The sequence below is a fragment of the Macaca fascicularis genome, chromosome 4, assembly GCF_037993035.2.
Source record: "Macaca fascicularis isolate 582-1 chromosome 4, T2T-MFA8v1.1".
NCBI lineage: Eukaryota > Metazoa > Chordata > Mammalia > Primates > Cercopithecidae > Macaca > Macaca fascicularis.
Window position 1 is genome coordinate 13206383 of NC_088378.1, and position 19811 is coordinate 13226193.

Sequence of the window (19811 nt, forward strand, 5' to 3'; positions counted from 1 at the left end):
TATTTACAAACAAATTTCTTATATGTTTCAAACTACAATTTTCAATTTAGCCTATCATTTTATCAAATACTTAGGCTATTATCAAAAGACCTTCAATTCTAATAAGCAGTATCTTCCTAAGTAAGCAACTTTTGTGAACCTAATAAATTAGACTTATATTTTTTAATAAATCTGATTTTCATAATCATTTTAAACATTTTAAAAAATCCAACCATGATTCACCAGTTCTGGCTTGAATTTTCCCTTTGTTTTTAGCATCTGGGCATTTCCCCTTTTTCTTTTGAGCTTGGCTATATATAATTTTAAAGTTATATATCATCTAATATTTTTATGTATAGGTTAGAGGAGAGTTTTTTCTTTCATATTAATCAGAACTTTTTATATTTTCCTTCTTTTATTACAGATAATTTTATAAGTTGCTTAAAAGTGATTCTCCTGCCTCACCTGCCACCATGCCCTGCTAATTTTGTATTTTTAGTAGAGGCAGGGTTTCACTATTTTGGCCAGGCTGATCTCAAACTCCTGAACTCCAGTGATCCACCTGCCTCGGCCTCCCAAAGTGCTGGGATTACAGGCATGAGACACCACAGCCAGCCCCATTTTTCTTATTTTGTTTGACTTAATTGCATTTTCCTACATTCCTTTGTTCAAAAAGGGGTAGATGATACCTGTGAGACCTTGTGCTGTGATTTTTTTGGCCTTTATTAATTTAGAAAATACAAGAGACAAATTCTATTTCTTGTTCCAAAATAAATTCATGCAAATTGTTTGAATTCTGTTACTCAATTTTCCCATCTCATTTATGAGCCCTCCTTATTTCTTGAATTTAAAAAGATGAAAGATTTATATGCTCTGAAGAGAAACCAGAGCATTGTTTCATGAATTATATTAACAAGAAGATGTTATAGCATCTATTGAATGATTTGGCTATATAATGATTCTGTTAAGTACTTTTGAAGGTACATTAACTTAGCAATTTTTATGTGCCATTCCATCAGATATACCAGGCTGATTATTTACTAAATCAAGTGAGCTTAAATACACAAACGCTAGAATTCGTAACTCGTTTTTAATAGGAGAATCTCTTTCTCTTCCTTTACTCTCCTACAGTAGAAATACAAATTTCTAACAAGGATGTTGTAGACAATTTGCTCTTTGTTATTTCTATTATCAGTTGTTATTTCTTGTTATCAATTACATACCTCATAGTATCTCGATAGTAGTCTCCTGTGTAGAGCTCCTTTGATGATTCTGTATATAAACGTTGTAGAACTTACCTGAAGTTCTGTTCTGTGGAATACTAATCTTAAGAGTATTCACCAAAAAGGTTTCTGTTGTACATAAATTTGGGAAATGCACGCTTCATCTTTGTTTAATATGATAGTAGCATATTAAAGACACTGATAAGACTTGCAGGTAAAGAAGGTTAAATTTGTTTTACCAATTTCCTGAAAGTTATTTGCCAGGAAATACATTTAATTTAGGGAGTAACTTCAATTAACATTGAAGTTACTGTGAAGCCAGTGTTCCATAGAGCAAGTCTTGGTGAAAAGTATGAATCTTTAGTGATCTATAACACCATGGCACATGTATACCTATGTAACAAACCTGCACGTTCTGCACATGTATCCCAGAACTTAAAGTATAATAAAATATATATATATATACACTTTTCATTCTAATATTTAAATGTTATAGATCCATTCATCTGTAATGGACACTTAGGTTGTTTGTATATATTTCTTGGCTATTGTGAGTAATGCTGCAGTGAACATGGGAGTGCAGACACCCCTTTCCGTACTTATTTTTTTGCTTTGGGTATATACCCAGCAGTGGGATTGCTGGCTTATATGGTAATGCTATTTTTAGTTTTCTGAGGAACCTCCATACTGTTTTCCAAAATAACTGTATCAATTTACAATACCACCTACAGTGTATAAGGGTTTCTTTTCATCCTTGCCAACTTTTGTTGTCATTCATATTTTTGATAGTAGCCAATCTGACAGGTATGAGCTGATATCTCATTGTGGTTTTAATTTTCATTTCTTTGATGATTAGAGATGTTGAACATTTTAAAGTATATATCTGTTGGCAATTTGTATGCCTTCTTTTGAGAAAAGTCTATTTAAGTCCTTTGCCCATTTTCTAATAGGGTTGTTTTCTTGTTATTTCATAGTTTGAGTTTTTTGTTTATGTTGGGTGTTAGCCCCTCGTGTATATAGAAACAACAGAATACTATTTAATCTTAAAAAAAAAAAAAAAAACAGGAAATTTCTTCATTTTCAACAACATGGATGAACCTAGAGGACATCGTATTAAGGGAAATAAGCCAGGCACAGAGAAACAAATAATGTGTAATCTCACTTATATTTGGAATCTAGAAAAGTCAAAATCATAGAAGTAGAGAGTAGAATAATGGTTACCAAAAGCAAGTGGCAGGGGATGGGAAGAGGGGTAGGAGAGTTGTAGGGAGTGGACAGGGAAAGGGAAGATGCCGATCAACGGGGTACAAAGTTAAGTTACTAGAAATAAGTTCTGGGCCGGGGGCGGTGGCTCAAGCCTGTAATCCCAGTACTTTGGGAGGCCGAGACGGGCGGATCACGAGGTCAGGAGATCGAGACCATCCTGGCTAACATGGTGAAACCCCGTCTCCACTAAAAAATACAAAAAAACTAGCCGGGCGAGGTGGCGGGCGCCTGTAGTCCCAGCTACTTGGGAGGCTGAGACAGGAGAATGGCATGAACCCGGGAGGCGGAGCTCGCAGTGCTCTGAGATCCGGCCGCTGCACTCCAGCCTGGGCGACAGAGCCAAGACTCCGTCTCAAAAAAAAAAAAAAAAAAAAAGAAATAAGTTCTGGTGTTCTGTTACACCGCAAGATGACTATAGTTATTGTAGTTCAAAATAGCTAAAACAGATATTTTAAATGTCTCACTACAAAGAGATGGTAAATGTTTGAGGTGATGGATATACTAATTACTCTGATATGATAATTCCACAAAGTACACATGTATTGAAATATCACCTTATACCCCATAAATATATACAGTTATTATTTGCCGATTAAAATAAAACTAATAAAAATACAAATGTAAAGCTATATTTGTTAAAGCAACTAAATTAAATCAGATAAACCATGATTAATAAATACATTAAAATATTGCTAAATTAATGATAGTTGATGATTTTGTAAAAGTTATAAATTAACAACTTCAAAAATCTTCTGTTGTTAATTTTTTATTCTTTCATTGTTAGAAGAAGTTAGGGTGGTAGTGGATAAAAGGGAGAAATGGAAGGAAATATTTATTTATGAGTATATATGTATTTTTTTTTAAAGGAGAGAATAGGGCTTCCTTCAGTGTGTCATTTTAAAGGAATTTCGTGTTGTTCTCAGTTGTGATCTCCACACTACTCTATTTATAGGGAAAACAATTCTAGTAGTTGTAATGTTTGTTTTCTTTGGGAAATTTACAAATTAGATTATGCTCAGCCAAACATGTTTCTCTGTTTGTGGATTTATACAATGGAAAAATGTTAACTTTAAGCTGGCATCTGTGTGCTATCAGTAGTTTTATTAGTTGGCCCACCCACTATCAGTGTGTGCACTCAGGGAATGCAAACTTATTTTAATTTTGGCTTAAATAAATTATTTAAACATTAAGAAATAAATCTGTTTTTTTTTTTAAAAAAAACCTGAAGCCAAGTATAAAGAAAAATTTGATTATTTATGATTTATAGAAAACAGTACAGAAACAAAAAGGATCCACATTTAGAGTCCAGAGACCTGGGTTTGAATTCTGGCTTTGCTATTCATTTATTATACATATTCAATTAGCCAAGTCACCTAATCTTTTCATCTGTTTCCTAATGTGTTAAAAAATGACTATAATAATAGTAATAGCATTCTTTAAGGTTGTTAAGACTAAATTTGGCATGTAAAAGCTTGTAAGTGATAATACTTTTCAAATGTTGAGATGATATTTTTAGATTTTGCCTTTTAGTACAGATATGAAGAATATACTATGTAAGTATGACTACATACGTTTTATAGAATTGAGTTCAACAGTTTTGATTTATCTGTATTTGTATGAGTTTTGGTCAAAAAAGGGAAAGTAAATTTGTTTTAGGTATTGCCTGGAATTCTGTTTCCTCCCTATTAAGCCTTTTATTTATTTTATTTTATTTATCTTATTTTATTTTATTTTATATTTTATTGAGATGGAGTTTCACTTTCGTTGGCCAGGCTGGAGTGCAATGGCGCAATCTTGGCTCACTGCAACCTCCACCTCCCAACTTCAAGCGATTCTCCTGCCTCAGCCTCCTGTGTAGCTGGGATTACAGGCATATGCCACCACGCCTGCCTAATTTTGTATTTTTAGTACAGAGGTGGTTTCTCCATGTTGGTCAGGCTGATCTCAAACTCCTTACCTCAGGTGATATGCGCAACTCGTCCTCCCAAAGTGCTGGGATTAAAGGAGTGAGCCACCGTGCCCAGCCCCTATAAGCATTTTAGAGATACTTTTATTAACTGTAGAGTAGGCTAATTGATATATATGTTACTCTATTTATATAGGTACAGTTTCAATCTTTTTCTAGGTTCTCATTGTCATAAAGCTTTTGATAAGAGGTTATCCAAGAGAAATTTTGTCTATAGTATTATTGACTAGAGAAATAATTTCAAGATATGGTGAGAACTGTGAACTTTAGGAATTTTTTCTAAGTTCTAAAAAGCTCCAGTAATGCCTTAATTCAAAACAGGGCCAGACAATTTGATAATATGTACCAGAAGCATTTAAAACTGTCTTTGACCTAACAATACAATTTATAGACTTTCTTAATGAAAAAATTGGTAATTTACAAAAACATTTATGTACTGCCATTAAGAAAAAACTTCTGAAGCATTATATACAAAAAAAGATGATTCAAGAAAACGTTTATCACATATTAAATAGAAAGATAATTTACACAAACATGGTACAGTCCTAACTTTGGTTAAAATAATAAAAGACTGATTTAATATATACCAAGTGTGTTAACAATATTTTAATAATCTGAGATTGATAAAATTCCCGTGATTTTTATTTTCTTCTATAATTTCAAAATTTTGTAGAATGAGCGTGTATTACTTTTATAATCAGAAATATATATATAGTAAGTTTGTATCAAACTTCTTTCCAAACACTGTTATTCTAGTCTCAACTATTACAGTAAGATATCATGGAGTTATATATAACATAAGCATAAAAAGTTGTAGGCAATATGCAGGTGTACAAGAGAATATTACTTATGATTGAACTGATTGTGAATGCCTTTGGCTATGCCTTTTGGCTTTGCTGTTCTACAAACCTCTATCTTTTGATGGTCTGTAATGTGCAGCTAATAGGAAATTTTTAATTGAAGGATGAAACGTGATCATATTGAAGGAAGCTGGGGCTGTCTTAGCCAGGTCTTGTCTTGGCTGGACTGGCAAACTGGACCAACTACTATTATGAAAGCAACATTGGAGGGTTAACCCCCCTTTTTGTGGGCACCAAATCTGTACTAGTTTAGAGCAAGTTCAAAGTCCTGAGTTGATGAGGCATTGCATTTATTTTCCCCTGAGACTGTGACCTCTTCCTCTTTCCATTTCCAGCTCTAAGCACAAAGTTTGGCTCATGATAGACGCTTAGCAAACAGTATTGGAATTGAAATGGAAAGGAATTGGAAAATTATGCAGATTCTCAACATTAATTTTACTAAATAGACATTGCAATATTAAGTGAAGTGAATTATGCAGATATAGTCATAGGCAATGTCTATATGGATACAAGGGAAGTTCAATAGGCGCAATAATGATATCTTATGTTTCGACATCATAGTCCGTTCTCTGTGCTCCTCTATTTTGGCTGCTGGTGGTAATTGGAAGGCCCTCAGCACTTTCAGCATTTGGCATAGTGAGCTGTAAGTTAAGTAAGCACATTGGAAACTGAAGAAAAATTGCAACATTTAAGAGGAAAGTAATACACATTTTTGTAGGTGCATTTTAAGTTATATATATGTATACACAGAGAGAGAGAGAGTTGTTGTTGTTGTTGTTTTTGAGACGGAGTCTCACTCTGTCACCCAGGCTGGAGTGCAGTGGCACGGTCCCAGCTCACTGCAACCTCTGCCTCCTGAGTTCAAGCGACTCTTCTGCCTCAGCCTCCTTAGTAGCTGGAATTATAGGTGCCCACCACCAAGTCCAGCTAATTTTTGTATTTTTAGTAGAGATAGGGTTTCACCATATTGGCTAGGCTGGTCTCAAACTCCTGATCTCAGGTAATCCACCTGCCTTGGCCTCCCAAAGAACTGGGATTACAGGCATGAGCAACTGCGCTCGGCCAGTAAAATATATTTTTATCAATTAAACTCCCACCTTGTCTAGCCAGGAAAATCAGATTTTCTCCTTTTGCCCTCTGGGCTATTTGACAACATATGCTGTTCCTCATGTTAATACCTTAACAACTGTGCCAACAAGTCTGGTTTGAAAAAAAAGTAAGGGCTTAATGGTGTCTCTCTGCAGCCTATCAACATCTCTGTGCGTCAGTAGGTTACTTCAGCCTTTCAAAACAGTTGTTCACCTCAGATATGTGGGTCAAAAGTCACTGTAGTTAACATACCGAAGCTTGCTAATAGGTATAAGAATTTGGAATTATGACTTTGGAGCTCTCAATACCAAGGAAGGCAATGTTATGACAAACCCATGTTTGTGTTGCTTCATCACAGAGTAACTCAGACACTACAATCAGTAGCTAGCACTCTCTCTGATCTGAATGGTATAGACGTCTTCCTTCCCAATAAATGATGAGGGCCTAGGCTAGGACACCTAATCAGTGGTGGTAAGATGGGAGAGGATAGGTGAGTCAAGAAGTGTTTTATGTGTTGACCTCCTCAGGACTTGAGAATGGGGAATAGGAGGATGATCCTGTTAAAGTGAGATTACAAATATAGGAAGAAAAACTGTTTTGAGGCAAAAATGGTGCTTTAAGTTTTGGATATACGTTTCAGGTGCCTTTAGGACATTCAAGTAGACATGAACTCTGTTAAAATGCAGAGAAATGGTAGTCTGTACTTGATAAAAAATTATTATCTTAGGCAGAAGTAAAGAACAAATAAATGAGTACAAACTCCGAAGTGATATCATCTCTTAAGAAGGGCTGGGCCGCTCCTCTGGGGACAGGGCATAGCTAAACAAAAGGAGCAGAAACCTTGGCAGAGGTAAATGCCCCTGTCTGACAGCTTTGAAGAGAGCAATGGATCTCCCAGCACAGAGGCTGAGATCTGAGAATGGATAGACTGCCTGCTCAAGTGGGTCCCTGACCCCTCAGTAGCCTAACTAGGAGACATCCCTCACTAGGTGACTGACACCTCACACCTCACACGGCGGGGTACACCCCGAGACGAAGCTTCTAGAGCAAGAATCAGACAGCAACACTTGCTGTTCAGCAAGATTCTATTTTCTGCAGCTTCCGCTGCTGATACCCAGCAAACAGGGTCTGGAGTGGACCTCAAGCAAACTCCAAAAGACCTACAGCTGAGGGTCCTGACTGTTAGAAGGAAAACTAACAAACAGAAAGGACACCCACACCAAAACCCCATCAGTACGTCACCATCATCAAAGACCAAAGGCAGATAAAACCACAAAGATGGGGAAAAAGCAGGGCAGAAAAGCTGGAAATTCAAAAAATGAGAGCGCATCTCTCCCCCCAAAGGAACACAGCTCATCGCCAGCAACAGAACAAAGCTGGACGGAGAATGACTTTGAAGAGTTGAGAGAAGAAGGCTTCAGTCTATCAAACTTCTCAGAGCTAAAGGAGGAACTACATAACCAGCGCAAAGAAACTAAAAACCTTGAAAAAACAATGGATGAATGGATAACTAGAATAATCAATGCAGAGAAGACCTTAAAAGAACTGATAGAGATGAAAACCATGACATGAGAACTACGTGACAAATGCACAAGCTTCAGTAACTGACTTGATCAACTGGAATAAACAGTATCAGCGATTGAAGATCAAATTAATGAAATGAAGCGAGAAGAGAAGTGTAGAGAAAAAAGAGTAAAAAGAAATGAACAAAGCCTCCAAGAAATGTGGGATTATGTGAAAAGACCAAATCTATGTCTTATTGGTGTGCCTGAAAGTGACGGGGAAAATGGAACCCAGTTGGAAAACACTCTGCAGGATATCATCCAGAAGAACTTCCCCAACCTAGTAAGGCAGGCCAACATTCAAATTCAGGAAATACAGAGAACGCCACAAAGATACTCCTCGAGAAGAGCAACTCCAAGACACATAATTGTCAGATTCAACCAAAGTTGAAATGAAGGAAAAAGTCTTAAGGGCAGACAGAGAGAAAGGTCGGGTTACACACAAAGGGAAGCCCATCAGACTAACAGCAGATCTCTTGGCAGAAACTCTCCGAGCCAGAAGACAGTGGGGGCCAATATTCAACATTCTTAAAGAGAAGAATTTTCAACCCAGAACTTCATATCCAGCCAAACTAAGTTTCATAAGTGAAGGAGAAATAAAATCCTTTACAGATAAGCCAATGCTTAGAGATTTTGTCACCACCAGGCCTGCCCTACAAGAGATCCTGAAGGAAGCACTAAACATGGAAAGGAACAACAGGTATCAGCCAATGCAAAAACATGTCAAAATGTAAAGTCCATCGATGCTAGGAAGAAACTGCATCAACTAGCGAGCAAAATAACCAGCTAATATCATAATGACAGGATCAAGTTCACACATAACAATATTAACCTTAAATGTAAATGGACTAAATGGTCCAATTAAAAGACACAGATTGGAAAATTGGATAAGGGGTCAAGACCAATCAGTTTGCTGTATTCAGGAGACCCATCTCACATGCAGAGACACACATAGGCTCAAAATAAAGGGATGGAAGAAGATCTACCAAGCAAATGGAAAAAAAAAAAAAAAAAAAAAGCAGGGGTAGCAATCCTAGTCTCTGATAAAACGGACATTAAACCATCAAAGATCAAAAGAGACAAAGAAGGCCATTACATAATGGTGAAGGGATCAATTCTCAATTCATCAGGAAGAGCTAACTATCCTAAATATATATGCACCCAATACAGGAGCACCCAGATTCATAAAGCAAGTCCTTAGAGACTTACAAAGAGACTTAGACTCCCATAGAATAATAACAGGAGACTTTAACACCCCACTGTCAACATTAGACAGATCAACGAGAAGAAAGTTAACAAGGATATCCAGGAATTGAACTAAAGTCTGCACCAAGTGGACCTAATAGACATCTATAGAACTCTCCACCCCAAATCAATAGAATATACATTCTTCTCAGCACCACATCGCACTTATTCCAAAATTGACCACATAGTTGGAAGTAAAGCGCTCCTTGGCAAATGTACAAGAACAGAAATTATAACAAACTGTCTTTCAGACCACAGTGCAATCAAACTAGAACTCAGGACTAAGAAACTCAATCAAAACCGCTCAACTACATGGAAACTGAACAACCTGCTCCTGAATGACTACTGGGTACATAACAAAATGAAGGCAGAAATAAAGATGTTCTTTGAAACCAATAAGAACAAAGATACAACATACCAGAATCTCTGGGACACATTTAAAGCAGTGTGTAGAGGGAAATTTATAGCACTAAATGCCCACAAGAGAAAGCAGGAAAGATCTAAAATTGACACCCTAACATCCCAATTAAAATAACTAGAGAAGCAAGAGCAAACAAATTCAAAAGCTAGCAGAAGGCAAGAAATAACTAAGATCAGAGCAGAACTGAAGGAGATAGAGACACAAAAAACCCTTCAAAAAATCAATGAATCCAGGAGCTGGTTTTTTGAAAAGATCAACAAAATTGATAGACCGCTAGCAAGACTAATAAAGAAGAAAAGAGAGAAGAATCAAATCGACACAATAAAAAATGATAAAGGGGATATCACCACTGACCCCACAGAAATACAAACTACCATCAGAGAATACTATAAACACCTCTACACAAATAAACTAGAAAACCTAGAAGAAATGCATAATTTCCTGGACACTTACACTCTCCTAAGACGAAACCAGGAAGAAGTTGAATCCCTGAATAGACCAATAGCAGGCTCTGAAATTGAGGCAATAATTAATAACCTAGCAACCAAAAAAAGTCCAGGACCAGACAGATTCACAGCTGAATTCTACCAGAGGTACAAGGAGGAGCTGGTACCATTCCTTCTGAAATTATTCCAATCAATAGAAAAAGAGGGAATCCTCCTTAACTCATTTTACGAGGCCAACATCATCCTGATACCAAAGCCTGACAGAGATACAACAAAAAAAGAGAATTTTAGACCCATATCCTTGATGAACATCGATGCAAAAATCCTCAATAAAATACTGGCAAACCAAATCCAGCAGCACATCAAAAAGCTTATCCACCATGATCAAGTGGGCTTCATCCCTGGGATGCAAGGCTGGTTCAACATACGCAAATCAATAAACATAATCCAGCATATAAACAGAACCAAAAACAAAAACCACATGATTATCTCAGTAGATGCAGAAAAGGCCTTTGACAAAATTCAACAGCCCTTCATGCTAAAAACTCTCAATAAATTCGGTATTGATGGAATGTATCTCAAAATAATAAGAGCTATTTATGACAAACCCACAGCCAATATCATACTGAATGGGCAAAAACTGGAAGCATTCCCTTTGAAAACTGGCACGAGACGGGGATGCCCTCTCTCACCACTCCTATTCAACATAGTGTTGGAAGTTCTGGCTGGGGCAATCAGGCAAGAGAAAGAAATAAAGGGTATTCAGTTAGGAAAAGAAGTCAAATTGTCCCTGTTTGCAGATGACATGATTGTATATTTAGAAAACCCCATCATCTCAGCCCAAAATCTCCTTAAGCTGATAAGCAACTTCAGCAAAGTCTCAGGATACAAAATCAATGTGCAAAAATCACAAGCATTCTTATACACCAGTAACAGACAAACAGAGAGCTAAATCATGAATGAACTCCCATTCACAATAGCTTCAAACAGAATAAAATACCTAGGAATCCAACTTACAAGGGATGGTAAAGGACCTCTTCAAGGAGAACTACAAACCACTGCTCAGTGAAATAAAAGAGGACACAAACAAATGGAAGAACATATCATGCTCATGGATAGGAAGAATCAATATCATGAAAATAGCCATACTGCCCAAGGTAATTTATAGATTCAATGCCATCCCCATTAATCTACCAATGACTTTCTTCACAGAATTGGAAAAAACTGCTTTAAAGTTCATATGGAACCAAAAAAGACCCCGCATTGCCAAGACAATCCTAAACCAAAAGAACAAAGCTGGAGGCATCATGCTACCTGACTTCAAACTATACTACAAGGCTACAGTAACGAAAACAGCATGGTACTGGTACCAAAACAGAGATATAGACCAATGGAACAGAACAGAGGCCTCAGAAATAATACCACACATCTACAGCCATCTGATCTTTGACAAACCTGAGAGAAACAAGAAATGGGGAAAGGATTCCCTATTTAATAAATGGTGCTGGGAAAATTGGCTAGCCATAAGTAGAAAGCAGAAACTGGATCCTTTCCTTACTCCTTATACGAAAATTAATTCAAGATGGATTAGAGACTTAAATGTTAGACCTAAAACCATACATGGGCAAGGACTTCATGTCTAAAACACCAAAAGCAATGGCAACAAAAGCCAAAATTGACAAATGGGATCTAATTAAATGAAAGAGCTTCTGCACAGCAAAAGAAACTACCATCAGAGTGAACAGGCAACCTACAGAATGGGAGAAAATTTTTGCAATCTACTCATCTGACAAAGGGCTAATATCCAGAACCTATAAAGAACTCAAACAAATTTACAAGAAAAAAACAAACAACCCTATCAAAAAGTAGGCAAAGGATATGAACAGACATTTCTCAAAAGAAGACATTCATACAGCCAACAGACACATGAAAAAATGCTCATCATCACTGGCCATCAGAGAAATGCAAATCAAAACCACTATGAAATATCATCTCACACCAGTTAGAATGGCAATCATTAAAAAAATCAGGAAACAACAGGTGCTGGAGAGGATGTGGAGAAATAGGAACACTTTTACACTGTTGGTGGGACTGTAAACTAGTTCAACCATTGTGGAAAACAGTGTGGCGATTCCTCAAGGATCTAGAACTAGAAATACCTTTTGACCCAGCCATCGCATTACTGAGGATATACCCAAAGGATTGTAAGTCATGCTGCTATAAAGACACATACACACGTATGTTTATTGCGGCACTATTCACAATAGCAAAGACTTGGAATTAACCCAAATGTCCATCAGTGATAGACTGGATTAAGAAAATGTGGCACATATACACCATGGAATACTATGCAGCCATAAAAAAGGATGAGTTTGTGTCCTTTGTAGGGACATGGATGCAGCTGGAAACCATCATTCTGAGCAAAGTATCGCAAGAACAGAAAACCAAATACCGCATGTTCTCACTCATAGGTGGGAATTGAACAATGAGATCACTTGGACACAGGAAGGGGAATATCACACACTGGGTCCTATTGTGGGGTGGGGGAGGGGGGAGGGATAGCATTAGGAGACATACCTAATGTAAATGACGAGTTAATGGGTGCAGCACACCAACATGGCACATGTATACATATGTAACAAACCTGCACATCATGCACATGTACCCTAGAACTTAAAGTATAATTAAAAAAAAAAAAAAAAAAAAACTGCCATGTTTGAAAAAAAAAAAAAAAACCTGCCATATTTGAAAAAAAAAAAAAAAGAAGAGCTGGGCCTACAGAAGGCATTAAGTGTAAAAATTAGATTTGTGCAGGAGCAGTATAAAGTTATAAGTAGGTTATGTGGGGAATCAAGCATTTCACTTGAAAAGTGATATACTGACTTTTCACCTGAAAAGTCATATACTGTTTATAGATTGCCTATTGGAGACATTAGGATTATAGTATGATGTTAAGAAACACTGGATATAATGTAGGTTTTGATAGTTCAAAAGAGATTTTTTGATTTTGTCGTTTCTCAGTATCATTATGCACATCAGTGATTTTACTGACAAAAATTTGGATGAGATATCCAACATATAAAGATTTCTGGATATCAGTAATAGCCAGCATTTATTGAGTGCTTACTGCACACTAAGCTCTATTCTAGTACTTCATGTTGATTCATTACGTATAATTATCTTAAATAGGTAGTCATATTATTCCCATTTTATAGATAGGAGGAACATTTAAGAAACCTTCTGCAGATCACACAGGATTTATCCCCAAGGAGTTTTGCTGCAGAGCCTACCTCTTAACCACTATGCTATACTTCATTATCAAATAATCTAGGTTACAGGTATATGAAAACATGAAAATGCATTATTCAAACAAAAATTCATATGAAGGTAGCATTTCTAGACATTAACAAGATTGCCATATTCTAGAATCTGATGAACCTTTTTCTGCATTGCCCGCCAATTGATGCGTATGATATTCTTTTCCAAAAGAAAAGTGCTTAGGTCTATAAATAATTGTTTTCTTTCTGTTCTCAAGAACCGTTGATGGTGATTATCTCCAGGGAGGGGAAAGTAGTGGGTGTAGTTGGGAATCAGCAGTCCGGGATTAGAAAAATTTTGAGTTTTCATTTTGTGACTTTCTGTACTGTTTAAGTTTTATTACCTCTGGATATTAAAAAATGTGTTAATGGGGGTCTGTATAATGGGATTATGGGCTACTCTTAAAGTGTTTTAAATATTTATAGCACACAAATTATACTAACAGATATCATCTGAAGAATTACTAAGTAGCTTGACATTCATATTCAGTGGATTTTACACAGTTCCACATAGAAACAATATTGTTATAAAATGGTTAGAAATGTAGTGTCACTATGAAACCATTATTCCCTTGTTTCTATGGGAAAGTGAATTTTCAATTATAGATGCGGATGTGGAAACTGTTACTTCACTTTCTACAGTCTTAGAAAATTCCTATACTTACACAGACAGACACACACACACATACACACACTCTCACTCAGTCACTCACTCATAGGCAAACATTTGCTCTGGGGGTAGAATAGTTTTCCTGAGTGAAAGAGGTGCTCTAGTGGGGTGTGGCAAGGATGAGTGTCAGATTAGAATTTTTATATCAATTGCTCTAGACAGGACTGTGTTGTGAGAAGGACTCTGAGGACCTTCACCCACTAAAAACAGGGAAGTTAGCAGTGGTTGGTTGTATAACTGGTTTATTTGTAAGTCACACTTTTGGATTATGATACTCCCCACAGTGATCAGTTGGTGTTTATTTTCACTCTAAAGCAATTTTAGTCATCTAGCAACTCATTTGGATGATGTGCTTGCTGTACAATGAAATTTGCAGTTTTAAAAGACCCCAGAGCAACTACGGTGTGTAATTTGTGCAGTGTTTGTACTGCTCTTGGAATAGATGGGAAATGTATGTTTGAATTAGGAAAAGACTGCTTTTCTGGAAAATTACAGAAGTTCTAGAAGAATTTTTTTTCACTGTGGCATTGTTGAGAAGGGATTAATTTTTCTTAAAAAGAGCCAGGATACTCTGGATATAATGAAAATAGTTAGTGTTTATGGCCTGTGAGCAAAAGAGGGAATACCAAATGTCAGAGTAGGACTGTAAATCATCATCCTTGGCAGGAACAAAGTTTGCTGTTTGTCTTGTTATGTCTGGACAGTTACCAGGGCCTGTGGTGCATTTTGCAGTTTCATTATCAAAATCCCAGAGTGTGGGAGCATTTACGTAGACTCCAGGGTACAGGTATTAGTGGTCTGATCTCACTCTTTGGGGTTCTTGTTTTAAAATGGATGAGACTTTTTATATTTAGAGGAATTATAAATATGGTTAAATGTGATGGAAAGGGAAACAATTTTATAATTGTTAATAGTGTCTTTGTTTTATAGTTATTTTAAAAACAAATCAACACCTATATGAAATTATAAAGTACATCTGAGAACCCAAAAATAACCCCACCGTCAAAGATTCTGAGCATTCAGAATATAGCTTGGTATGCTTTCCATCTACTGTATTTCAGTGGCTTTAAGACACATATTTTTAGAAATTTTAGAAATTAAAAAATGTCTAAGATAAGGAAATGTCTTGTAATCATTATTAGCCTCAATCGAAGTCAGATTACTTCAGAAAGGATTTGCATTTCACTCTGCCAGTTATTTGCACTACTACCAATCTGAGACCACTTTAAGTTAAATTCTCTGCCTGAAAGATTTTTTTTGTTTTGTTTTGTCTTTGTTGGTTTTGCTGTGTTTTGTTTTTGACCCTACTGGTAATATGAATTCAGACTGCAAAGCTAGGTGAGTACTGGCTTTTAGATAAAATTGCTTCTATCTTGTGTACAGATAGAGACTTTCAGGTTTCCTTGCTGTCTCATTCTGAATGCTGGGTTTATTTTTCATTTGTTTATATTGCATTTGTACCCCTTTTGTTGTTCTAGCTTTACATGGGAGGCCTCTTGTTTGGGGTACGTTGTTGTTTTGGTGGTGGTGGTGCATGAAAGAATAATACATCTCATAATTTATTGTGGCTTAGATTTGATCAAAGACTCATCAGAGGGCCAGGCTCTGTGGCTCATGGCTGTAATCCCAGTACTTTGGGAGGCCAAGGTGGGAGGGTTACGAGGTCAGGGGCTCAAGACCAGCCTGGCCAAAATAGTGAAGCCCCATCTCTACTAAAGATACAAAAAATTAGCCAGGCATGGTCATGTGCGCCTGTAATCTCAGCTACTTGGGAGGCTGAGGCAGGAGAATCGTTTGAACCCAACCTGGGAGGCATAGGTTGCAGTGAGCCAAGATTGTGCCATTGCACTCCAGCCTGGGCAACAGGGTGAGACTTTGTTTCAAAAAAAAAAGACTCATCAGACACTTGCCCAGGCCCCTACTAACATCCTTCTTCAGAATTTGCTTACTCTTATTGTAGACACACTTCTAGTAAACTCAATGTCATTGTTACACATTTCTTTGCTCATTCCTTTAGTGATCTTCGAACTTTATATAAGGATCAGTTGGGTAGTTATCAAAACGATATATTTATGGGTCTTATCCCTAGAGTTTTTGTTTCCGTGGACTTTGGTGAGGCCCAGGAATCTGCATGTTTATTAAAAATAAAAATCCTCAGGGTATTCTTACCTAAGTGATTGAAGGACCACACTTAGACTGCGTACTCTATATCTAACTCAATACTCATGGCTTCAACTGCCATCTATGTATATTGATGACTTCCAAACCCTTATCTTTGTTTTTATTATTATTATTATTACCTACCGGCTGAGCTAGCTGGGGCCAAATCCTTACTTTAAACGATTCTTGAATGTCAAACTCATCTATAAAATTGGCATGTCTCTATTAAAGACAATACACTCCAAATCAGGATACCTGGGTTCAGATCCCAGCTCAGCCCCTTAATAGCTGCATGACCCTGGGCAAGTTACTTAACTTCTCAGATGCCTCATGTAAAAAGAAGTTAATATGTCATAGTGTTGCCTTCATGATTCAGTGGATCAATGCATGTAAACTTCTTTGACCAGTGCCTCACATGTAGCAAGCTCAATATAAATTTTAGCTGTTTTTTTAAAAAATGTTATTTCACAAGCCCCTCAATTATGTCTAGAATAAATCTTTTATACCAACTCCACTGCTTTCAAAATCTGTTTTCTACCTTGGTTACAACTTTATTTCATTTTTCCCTATCACAAGTTTTCCTTGTCTGGTCATAAGTTCTACGAATTTGACATCCTGATTTTCTCTAGTTTTTCTCTTCCTTTCCATAGGATTAGTAGCAGGAAATACCTAAATAGAACCACTTCTATGGCCAGGCTCATGCCTGTAATCTCAGTACTTTGGGAAGCGAAGGCGGGCAGATCACCTGGTGACAGGAGTTCGAGACCAGCCTGGCCAACATGGCGAAACCCTGTCTTTACTAAAAAAATACAAAAATTAGCCAGGCGTGGTGGCGTGCACCTGTAATCCCAGCTACTCGGCAGGCTGAGGCAGGAGAATCACTTGAACCCAGAAGGCGGACGTTGCAGTGAACCGAGATCATGCCGTTGCACTCCAGCCTAGCCCAGGTAACAGAGTGAGACTCCGTCTCAAAAAAATAAAAATAAAAAAGGAATCACTTCTATTGCTTTGATTCAGGTCTTTATCATCTCACATAGAGCTCTGGAATAGTCTCCTACCTGTACTTTGAGCCTTTGGTTGTTTCTATCCATTCTTCATGAAAAACTTTATCAAAGGCAGTGTGGTCTTGCTACTCCTCTGCTGGATGGCTTTTACTACCTACAGGATAAAATCTAAACACCTGTACCTGGCATACAAGGCTCCTCAGGTCTGGTTTCTGCCTCATCTTCTGCAATATTTAGGCACTATACAGCTTTCCAGCTTTAGTAAATCACTCATAATAGATTGCTCAAAACACTGGATTCTCTCTTGCTTTCATAATTTTGCATAGATAAGCTATATAGTGTGATGATTTAGAGTGTGAGCTTTAGAGCCAGACTGCCAAATCTTGACTTTGCCACTTAACTAGGTATGGACCTTGGATGAAACAGTTTTTTCTGTGCCACAGTTTCCTCATCTGTAAAATAGGAGTAATTGTGCTTCATAGCATTGGTATGTGGATTTAGTAAGTTAATTCACAGAAGTTTTTAATAAATGTGAGATATCATTATTTTTATATTTACCATGCTATTTCTTCTGTCTGTGCACTTGATCTTTTCTTCTACCCATTCTCTCACTTTCTTTTGCTTGTGAAATGCTATTCATTCATCCTTCATGTCTCAGTTTAAGAACTAGCTCCTCCAGGAAGTCACCATTGAAATCCCCAGACTCTGGGTCAGATGCTTCTCCTCCGGATTCCCATAGCATCCTATGTAGCTTAATTAAGTTGTGAATGTTTCAGGGACTGCCTGGGATTGTATTTTTCATCTCTGAATGTTTAATGAATGAAACTTGATTGCTTTGTTTATTTGCTATAGGTTGGGAAACCGATTAGAAAGGAGTCTTCTGCTAGAAACAAGTAGGTAGACAGCAAGGGAAGAGGTAGCAAGAGATGAAAAAACAGAAAACAGAGTCTAGGATGGTCTGGAACTTTCCAGTGAAGGGGTAAACAATACAATATCACACTGGGTCCCTAAGTATCATTGTGCATAATTAAAATGCTATGATGCTATCCTTAAGTCATCCTAAAGGTTAAATTGTGTTGAATATACTCTGTCTAAAAGGAAGGAAAGCAGTTTAAACACTTTAGAAATCTTTCTTTTAAAACTAGTCAAAATAAATTTTGGTACTGAACTTGGCAAGCTTTAGATATTTATCATTGTCCAATAGCTCATTCCCCCTTGGGCAGCCTGACTAATTAGCGAAGTCCCGCAATTAATTCTGACTATGAAGTCTGCTCAACCTGTGGGGAAAAAAAATGTAAAGGCCTAGAAAGTGGATTTGTAGCAACTAATCTGAGTGCCCATTACCCAGTTTCTGAACTCTGTGTTTACTAAGTTTACCATCAACCGTTCTAAAGAGAAAAGGGTGTGGTGGCACACACCTGCTACTCGGAAGGCTGAGGTGGGAGGATTGCAGGAACCCAGGAGTTTGAAGCTAGTCTAGGCAACATGGTGAGAACCTGTGTTGATTGATTGATTGATTGATTGATTGACAGACAGGTGGATAGAAATGGTTAAAGTTCAACGAAAATAACTATAGTATACTTTTATCCTTATAAATACAATAAACATTATAAGAATGTTGAAACCCTTTCAAAATCACTTATTTTTTAACTTAGAACTTTTCGAAGAAATATTACCAGTAATATTTTCAAATCCTAAGAATTATGGTTTACTTAAATAAAATGACATTAAATTAAAACCTGTATGTAAAAGTACATATCAAAGCACAATGTGTGTGTGTGTGTGTGTGTGTGTGTGTGTGTGTGTTTTAAGTTAGGACAGTATTTACTGATTTGCTGGGTTCAACCATAATAAACATTAGCATAGGGAGGTAGGAAAAAGTTGTTGACCTAACAAATTAGTTTCAGAGGATTTATTTTTACAAATATTTTTTGGATTAGGCCCTGAAGATACAATGCCCCTTTGCAGAGTGTAGGAATTTGGATTGTGGAGACTTACAGAAAAAATAAACATAATTGCCTTTTCTGAGTTTATGTTGAGATAAGAGACATGAAACCCTTACAAATGAAAACATGTAAGTGCTTCCAACAGATATTCATATAAATAATTGATACTCTAAATCTCCAGCTGCTTTCTACCTCTTTGGAAATCTAATTGAGAAAATATTTTATTAAATTTTTGTTTCTCATTATAAAAGTAATATGTGTTCATTGGGGAGAATGTTTTAGAAGGTGGAAGTAAGAACATGAAAATCTGCTGTCCATCTATTAACATTTAATAACTTAAATCTGTTTTTTGTATCTATCTTTGTCCTTTAAAAATAGGCTATAATTATACAGTTTTATATTGTTCCTCATTTACTTTGTATTAAATTAGGAACATTTTCTCTTGAACTGAATAGTCAAGATAAACTAGATCTTGGTAAAGATGATGGGGAGTCTAATCATTTAAGTGACCTTAGACATTATATGTTCTAAACTAAATGGATACACGTTCAATAAGGAGAAATCTAATTATTAGATAGAATATTCATAAGCCTGGTTATTTTAAATTCAGCACTTGATGAGTTTACTTGAAAATTAGATAGCTCTTATTGCATGTAT

General features: G+C 36.7%; 1 protein-coding gene across 25 annotated transcripts in view; it reads left to right on the plus strand.

Annotated features, from left to right (window-relative positions):
- CEP57L1 (centrosomal protein 57 like 1) overlaps window positions 1–19811 on the plus strand; it is a 58776-nt gene that overhangs the window by 10075 nt on the left and 28890 nt on the right. For 8 of the 25 annotated variants that reach the window (XR_012433339.1, XR_012433341.1, XM_065542884.1 and 5 more), the window contains one exon: window positions 16855–17151. The exons of the other annotated variants lie outside the window; for them this stretch is intronic. Coding sequence is in view for 6 of the 8 variants with exons in the window: in XM_065542884.1 (XP_065398956.1) it covers window positions 17125–17151 (27 nt within the window). In the remaining 2 variants the exon portion in view is untranslated. The remainder of the gene's footprint in view (window positions 1–16854; window positions 17152–19811) is intronic. 25 annotated transcript variants of the gene reach the window in all.